The sequence below is a fragment of the Urocitellus parryii genome, chromosome 2, assembly GCF_045843805.1.
Source record: "Urocitellus parryii isolate mUroPar1 chromosome 2, mUroPar1.hap1, whole genome shotgun sequence".
Taxonomy (NCBI): Eukaryota; Metazoa; Chordata; class Mammalia; order Rodentia; family Sciuridae; genus Urocitellus; species Urocitellus parryii.
In genome coordinates, this window is record NC_135532.1 from 150,507,540 (window position 1) to 150,515,707 (window position 8,168).

General features: G+C 40.0%; 1 protein-coding gene and 1 long non-coding RNA gene across 2 annotated transcripts; one reads left to right on the forward strand and one right to left on the reverse strand.

Annotated features, from left to right (window-relative positions):
• Positions 1-28: 28 nt before the first annotated feature.
• Positions 29-3,029, forward strand: LOC113193161 (uncharacterized). The gene is made up of 2 exons (XR_003302110.1): positions 29-113; positions 1,445-3,029. It is a non-coding gene; the product is annotated as an uncharacterized LOC113193161 (long non-coding RNA).
• Positions 3,017-7,748, reverse strand: Rpl24 (ribosomal protein L24). The gene is made up of 6 exons (XM_026403546.1): positions 7,645-7,748; positions 7,455-7,530; positions 6,797-6,907; positions 4,622-4,758; positions 3,643-3,706; positions 3,017-3,138 (listed from the first exon to the last, which is right to left on the reverse strand). Exons 1-6 carry the CDS (start codon positions 7,647-7,649, stop codon positions 3,058-3,060), a joined length of 474 nt encoding a protein of 157 aa, XP_026259331.1. The 5' UTR covers positions 7,650-7,748; the 3' UTR covers positions 3,017-3,057.
• Positions 7,749-8,168: the final 420 nt, after the last annotated feature.

Below are 8,168 nucleotides of genomic sequence, written 5' to 3' on the forward strand. Positions count from 1 at the left end.
AAGTGACGCAAGCCAAGGGCGTGGACTGAGCCCGGATTGGAGTGTTCTCGCTTTCTGGTTTGAGGGAGCGGATCAAATGACGTCAGCACTGCGGGCAGACATTTTGGAAGCGGGTAGGACTTTCCTAGGAAATAGAAGGGATTTTGAGCAGCCATCTTAAGTCCTGGCAGTTTCCCTTTTTATTTTTCCCTTTCCCGTGTTCCGAAGAGCCACTTGTAGGAGCTGGTGGGCAGTTCTTATCCCTCCCGAGACACCCCAAAGGGTAAATGAGTTCGTTTTGTCTACCTTGAGATACCTGACATAAAAGCATCAGATATTGAAGCTTTAGCAAATGTCACTGGACACATTCACATGAAAATGCAGGCATAACAAAGATTATAATACCTAAGGCATTCAAGGTTAGAAGTTTTCTTTTCTGTCTATAAAACCCTGTCCCACCCCCACCTCCGCCTCCGCAATTACCCAAGGAATAAGCAGGATTTTTCTGGAAGGATCCGCATGTATGATGAGCCAATCGTGTTGGAAAGAAATGGGAAGGGGTAGCTAGTGCCATTTAGCTTTATTTGCATATATTTTTACATAAATTTAGGGGGAAGGTCTCTGTTTTACACTTAATGTATTATAAGGGCGCAAGAGGCTAAACAGACTTCAACTGCATTTCCCAATGTGCGCTAAGGGTCCTAATTAAGATTTTTTTTTAAGCTGGTAGTACAGTGTGGTTTTGGGTACCCTTTCCTGGGGTAGATCTGCTGTGCTTACAAAAGCCTACATTCCCTGTCGAATTGGATACCTGCATTACCTTGCAGAAGCCAATAAAAATTCCAGACTTCCCAGGGAGATGGCTGCAGACACTGCCAACTACGTGGTTCTGGGATCTTAAAGACTGATCCTTGTAAGGGTCATATAGTAGCTTAGTTGCAAGGGACAAACAGCAAGACTGTTAGGGCTGGGTTCTATTTAGAATTACTTAACTTGCAGACTTCTTGATAGTAATTGGGAGAAATTAGAAGATGGTAATGCACCCCTGGAGTGGAACAGTGAAAAAGGATATCAAAATCTACCCTCAGAGGAGCTGGCTTGTTTATGCGGTGAGCCTGCCTCAGCACTCTTGTGATGTCAACTAACTCCCTTTAAAACTAAATATGAAAAGTTAATAGATTATCCCACACCCATGGCCCCAGCTCCTAGGGAGGCTGAGAAAGGAGAATCCCAAGTTTGGATAATGCCTAGAAAATTTATCCAGACCTACTTAAAAACAAGGGCTGGGAGGAGGCGGAGTTGCGGCTGTGGCCCCGGAGTAGAGTGCTTGCCTGGCATGTGAGAGGTACTGGGTCCAGATTCTCAGCACTGCACATAAATAAATCAAGGTACTCAACAACTTTAAAAACAAAATTGTGCTCTACAAGCAAGGAAGCTAAGGTGTTTTTTTTGTTGTTGTTTTCAGAAAAGCATGGTGGAGCAAGATGGCAATCCCAGCCATTAGAGCATCTAAGGTAGGAGGATCACAAAATCAGCATTAGCAACTTAGCAAGGTGTTAAGCAGCTTGGAGAAAGATCCTGTCTAAAAAAAGAAAAACAATACAAATGGGAAGTGGCAAATACTATTTAAGAAAACCAAGTTATAAAAACATCCCTCCACCAGTTCAGTTTTGTGTTGTTGTTACACATTGAGAAGTCCATTGATTCTCCAAATTCTCCTTTGGGACAATAAACAAGTATTTTAACAAAAGTGGTTTCTTGTGGTCAAGAGTGTCTTCCTGAGGGAGTAAAGCTAAAATTTGTACTGAGAATTGGCAATCAAGTGTTTATTTCTAGCTCATTCTGAGCTCCCTGGGACTCCAGGGCAATTACAATTGGTAGATCCATCTGACAAGGGAAATGACATTTTACAAGGGGAGATTTGGTGTCCAAAAATGAACAACACCTCAGCATTCATTTGGATATTTTGGCTTTTAACTTTCCTTTTTCAGCTAGTGAAAAAGGAAACCAAAAGGCTTTTTTCCCCAAGAAAAACCTTAATCTTCTCACTTATGTTTATCAGTATATCTTATTCATTGCATAACACTGGTTACATATAAAAATTATTTTTCAGGTTCTCTGCAAACCTATTTACTATACCCAACAATTAGAATAATGCCTGAATTCAACATTAACCAGGGGAAGAAAATTTGTAATCCATTATCGTGGATAAATGGTGATGAAGGAAATGTTGACATGGACCATAATCTCACCTTGAGAAACCTTAAGACATGGCTTATGCATTTTTGTATCCTTGCAACTCAGCACAGGTGGGCAGTTAATAAAGTCATCTATAGAGTACAAGCCTGTTCACAAATTATAGTATTTTCCTTATCACATTACACATCTCTTGATCATCAGTCTACTGAGCAATTTTATTTGGCACAGCTCAACAAATTACTCTGGCAATAGTACAATATACTCTTATTCAGTGTCCCTGGGTTCAGAGACAGAATAATATAGCCAGAATAGAAAGGGGGATGCTATTTTCTGGGAGCAAGAGATTATACAGCTGATAATTTTTGGGACCATCAAATCAGCTAATAGCTAATGGTGGGAGAAGGGGGGGTCCCAATGTATAAGGCAAACCCAATAAAACAAATGTATCTGTCATGGATAGAGAAAAGAGTATTTGAATAGTCAACTTGGGCTAAATCTATGCAACACTGCAGTACTTTCTGTCTGTGTAATGTGTCCTAGACACATTGAAACAAAGCTAGCATTCAACCATACATCTTTATTGCCTTATTTTAACATTTCTCCAATTAAAAGGGTTACATCAGAAGGCATTATTTCTGAGAAATGAACTTTCATTTTATTTTGGCACAGGAAATCAAACCCAGAGCACATGTATGCTAACCAAATAGTCTACAATTTTGATCAATACCCCCAGCCCCAAGAAATGAACTTGAAATTGTCTTAAATTCTCAACTTTACTGTACACCTATTACCATGTGGACCCAACATGCCTGTTTAGGAGCAGAAATCCAACACCATCTGAGTTATAGACATCTTTATTTTAAAATCTCATCTGCCAATTTAGCGTTTTCCACCAACTCGGGGAGCAGAAACCTTCACAGGTTTCACAATCTTTTGCTTAGGTGCTGCCTTTGTGGGAGCCTGTAAAAAGATAATGACATTATATGACATTACTTAACAAAACTTTTATCAAAATTTTATGTAACTCCCCATGTTAAAAGTTCATTTCCATCTTTATAATGAAAGACAAAGATACTGTACAGATTGGAGAATAAGGAGACACAATTGGGATTACTAACTATATCCAAATAGAAAAAGGATGCTATTTTTATTAGTAGTATAGAACCAATGTTAATTTCTAGTTTAAAGTTTACATCATGGCAACAAAAAAGCTGTGTAACTCTACACTGTTACCAAAACTTTTCTAAGAAATAAAGTTTAAAAATCAAAAGCCACATTTATTTTCCCCATTCCCAATACCTAATATTAAAAAGACGCCTTGACTCCTAGAAAGACAACTTCAGAGACCTGAACCAATCACCCAGAAATCCAATAAAGTCTCAGTATCTACTTTCACTTACTACTCTTTGGCTTAAAACAAAAACTTGGTTATATTAAGGAATTCAAGAAAACCCCCACAATTACCTTAGCAGCAGCCATTGCAGTCTTTTTAGATGCCTGCTTAGCCTTTTTTGCTTCCTTGGCAGCCCTGTGCAGTTAAAGATAAATTTAGACAAAGTATTTACTCCTTAAGAGTACCACTAATTAAAGATGGAGCTACAGTTTTAGAACTATCAAATTGCTTCCTTCCCCCCATTTCTATTTTTCATTTCTAGGCTAAGTCCCAAATCCAAGGGGATTAATTTCATCATCAAGTCACTTTTGTTAACATGTATTACAGAGTACAGTAAATTTTACTGCACATGCCATTTTATTTTATTGTACGGGAACTGGCTTTACCACTGAGCTATATCCCTAGACCTTTCAACTTTTGAGACAAGGTCTAACTAAGTTGCTGAGGCTAGCCTCAAACTTGCAATCCTCCTGTCTCAACTTTCCAAAGTTGTTGCAACAGGATTTTTACTTATTAAATATATTTTTTTTAAAGTTGTAGTCCGACACAATGCCTTTATTTTATTTGTTTTTATGTGGTGCTGAGAATCGAACCCAGGGCTTTGCACAGGCTAGGCGAACACACTAATGCTGAGCCACAACCCCAGCCCCTCCACATAGGATTTTTTTACCACTTTATAAAAATTTTTAATTTGTTATAGGACAGCAGAATGCATTACAATTCATATGGCACATAAAGAGCATAATTTTTCATCTCTTTGGTTTGCACATAGAATTTCAACACAACAGAAATTAAAGCCTGGCATGGTGTCAATGGCCTATAAGTAATCCCAACTACTCTGGAGGCTGAGGCAGGAAGATCCCAAGTTTAAGGATAGGCTTCAGGAACCTAGGGAAACCGTCTCTCTTAATTAAAAATCAAATGGGCCAGGGATGTAGCTCAGCAGCAAAGTCATCTGGGTTCAATCCCCAGTACCAAAAAATAAAACAAATTAGACTGTATTGTAAATATACCCCCAAGAGTTGAAATGTTCAGTGAACCATTTCTTACCTAATAGCTTGCTCTCGTTGAGCCTTTCTAACTTCTGGTTTCTGATTCCTCTTGGCCATGATATCAGCAAGGGATGCACCAGTGATGGCCCTCTGAAATTTGACTGCACGCCGAGTTCTCTTCTTTTGAATTTCTTCCTACAAAACAAAAACATGGGAGCACACTTATTAACCTAAGTCTTTTAATAAGACTTAAAGATTTTTAAGAAAGGGCTAGTGGGGGGAATTGAATTTATCAATGTTCTTAAGACACTAAAAACAAAACTGAGTTATAAAACAAATTAATGAAGTCTTTTAAGACTCATACTCAACAACAAAAAAATTAATGCCAATTATTTGAAATGAAATAAAACGTGTAAGCTTTCTACTTATGAACTATTTTTTTGAGAGAATTTTTTAAAAAATATTTATTTGTTTTTAGTTTTCGGTGGTCACAACATCTTTGTATGTGGTGCTGAGGGTCGAACTCAGGCTGCATGCATGCCAGGCGAGCGTGCTACCGCTTGAGCCACATCCCCAGCCCCTTATGAACTATTTAAATCATCTATTTTGAACTTTTTTTATGCACCTCAAACTGTGCAAACACTAAACAATATCTCCCCATTCTTTCTCCCTATTAACCAGCCTACTCTAGATAACTTATAAAAGTGGAAGCATATTGTATTTCCACTTGGCCTATCTTCAAGGTTCATAAGAAGTCAACTAGTTATTAGCCTTTTTTTAAGCCTGTATGTAACAGGCTGAGCATCTGCAACCACAAAATCCAAAATTTCTTGAGCAACCACAATGGAAAGGTTGTTAAAATATCAAATTACCTTCAGGCTATTTATAAGAACCGTAATGAATTAGATTTAGGTCCCTCAACAAAATATTTCATTATAAATATCCAGCTAATCCAAGTTCCTGAAACATTCCATTCCAGAGATACTTACTGCTTCAAGCATTTGGAATGACAGCTATTCAACTGTGCATTTTGTTATCCATTAATCTTCTGATGGACATTCATTTTTACCTTTTGGCTATTGTGAACAATGGTGTTATTAACATCAGTATACAAGTTAAGGGAGTACCTATTTTCAATTCTTTGGGGTATAAACTTAAGAGTTGAAATGCCAGATCATGGGCTGGGTTTGTGGCTCAGTGGTAGTGCGCTCACCTAGTATGCATGAGGCACTGGGTTCGATCCTCAGCATCACATAAAGATGAAATAAAGATATAAGAAAAAAGAAATGCCAGATCATAATGACTTTAACAATGAATTAAATGATTGTTTCCATAGTGGCTGCATCATTTTATATCCAGCAATGAACAAGGGTTCCAGCTTCTCCATGTCCACACCAACACCTATAATATCCCATTTTTTGACAATAGTCATCCAATCCATTTTTAAAATGGAAGTAGAAATAATTCCCCCTCACCCCCACACTGAGGATTGAACCCAGGGCCTCCAACAAGCTAGGCAAGTACTCTACCACGGAGCTACATCACCAGCCTGTTTAAATTTTCTTTTGAAACAGGTCCTGGCTAAATTGTCCAGGCTGGCCTGAATTTTCGGTCTGCCTCCCTCAGACTCCTAAGCAGCTGGGATTATAGGTGTGTACTACCATGCAGGCAGCAGGCACTTTCCCTCCTCTTCCACACAGGAAATGCTCACTAAATAAGCATAAATATCCCAAAGTCTTCTGAATAACAGATGTAGTTCTACCATCACAATCAAAACTTTTTTCCTCACAAACCTTGTCATCTAGCTAAGGACACAGCCCCCCAAAAAGCAAGGTTCCCAAAAATTTATTTTAGGTTTCAGGATGAACCAGTACTACAAGTTGGGAAGCTAAAGTGATCTACGTTAATCTATGTTAGTGCTAATCCTATGGGGACTATATTAAAAAGTAAGCTATAAGAAGACTCAATCACGCACTGGAACTGCATTAACATCTCCATCATGCTCTATAACCCAAATGTAACTAATGTAATTTGTACAAAGGGATATTTTCAGATTTCAACTTCTTACTACTAAGCCTAAAATGTACATCATCTCTTTTCACTTCACTGATGCTTTTACAAGCACATTTCAATAACTCTCATTTAGTCAAAAAATTACATGACAGAAACCAATGCTCAGGAAGCTAAATTTCTTTAGAGATTGCCCCACAACACCCAAGGGTATTCCACTCACCGACTGGCCCTTTTTGTGCTTCCTTCTGTAGAGGACAGTCCAATTTATCTGCCGAGGATTCCTCTTGGATAGGAAAGCCGACTCGCATTTTGCATTAAGAAATTGGAAAACCTGTTGTCACAAATCCAAAGTCATTACCTACCTAGCTATACAAATAAAGGACGCTGAGCTTAAAAACCCGTTAAAATATTTTAGAGCTATTTTATGAAATTGGGGCTCACAGAGACCAGAAAACTTAGGTCATATAACTGTTAGTAACTGAGTTAATACCCCCAAGGTCGCTACGTTTGGTCGGTACTCCCAAGGAGGCAAAGCTATGCTTTAAGCAAAGGTGGGGTATCAAATTCCGATAATTCTGCTCATGTCCCTCCTGAGATTCCAAAAGGACCTGTGGCCGTCTAACAAGCAGATATCCGGGTACCCTGGTTACTTCGCTTACGCTACGTCATTAATTACACAAACCGCTCGTTTCCCACTTGGCTCACTCTACATCAAGCCTCAATGGTTCACTTAGAAATTCCTGATTCCAACCATCACTCCACACAAGACTCCCGAACCCTTTCAGAAGCCAACAGACTGGTAAGAAATTAAGCCATTTACACTGAAGTAGGTCGGTTTTTCCTTTTCAGAGGAAAAAAAAGCTAATGCGGCCTTTTACCTTTCCGTCGGTCCTGGCGTAGCGCCTCCCGTGTCCGGGGTATATCTTGTACCCACTAAAACTGCACAGCTCGACCCTATAACGAAAAGTGAAAACCCATTAAGGGGGCTGTTTACAAGTAATAGCCATGCCCAGGACGCCGCAGAGAGGTTCTGCGCGAGGATGGAAGCGGATTGGAATCCAAGCTTACTTCATGGCGGCGGCTGCTGGGATAAAGGGACGACAGCGAAGAGAAGGAGAGAATTATGGGAAAAGACCTTATAAGGTCGTGGGGGGAATCCCCACCCCTAATCCCTTTCGCTCACTTGGGCGCTTGGTGATGACGTCACGTGGCGGCGCAGAATCGCGGCTTCCTTGGCTACGGAGGGCCTGGGGAGGAATTCCACTAGACTGCGGAGCGCTCTGTGGAGAGGGGAGGAGGTGGCCCGGTGAGCCGACTGGCGGTCGATTCTAGGTCATTCCTCCAGGGGCCAAGTGTTCTAGAGCCAACAGTTCTACTGCAAAGAATGTGAACGAAAGAGAAGGGTGTCCTGTGTCCTCGCTTTTTTTCCTTTTGTACAGGCCCACAGACTTACACCCCGCAGGTTAAACGCAAGTCACATTTTGCCTTCCGCATTGCCCATTTCCAAAACTAAAGTTAAATTTTACGGGCCAGGATGTAGCTGTGTGGTAGAATACATGTTGCTCGAAGCCATGGGTTTAATCCCCACCACC

What these genes read in the sequence shown, in the direction of transcription:
- Rpl24 (XM_026403546.1), bottom strand. An exon ending in ACGCCAGGACCGACGGAAAG is followed by an intron (nt 6,908 to 7,454) that starts GTAAAAGGCCGC and finishes TTGTGACAACAG; the next exon opens with GTTTTCCAATTTCTTAATGC. An exon ending in AGCACAAAAAGGGCCAGTCG is followed by an intron (nt 4,759 to 6,796) that starts GTGAGTGGAATA and finishes TTTGTTTTGTAG; the next exon opens with GAAGAAATTCAAAAGAAGAG.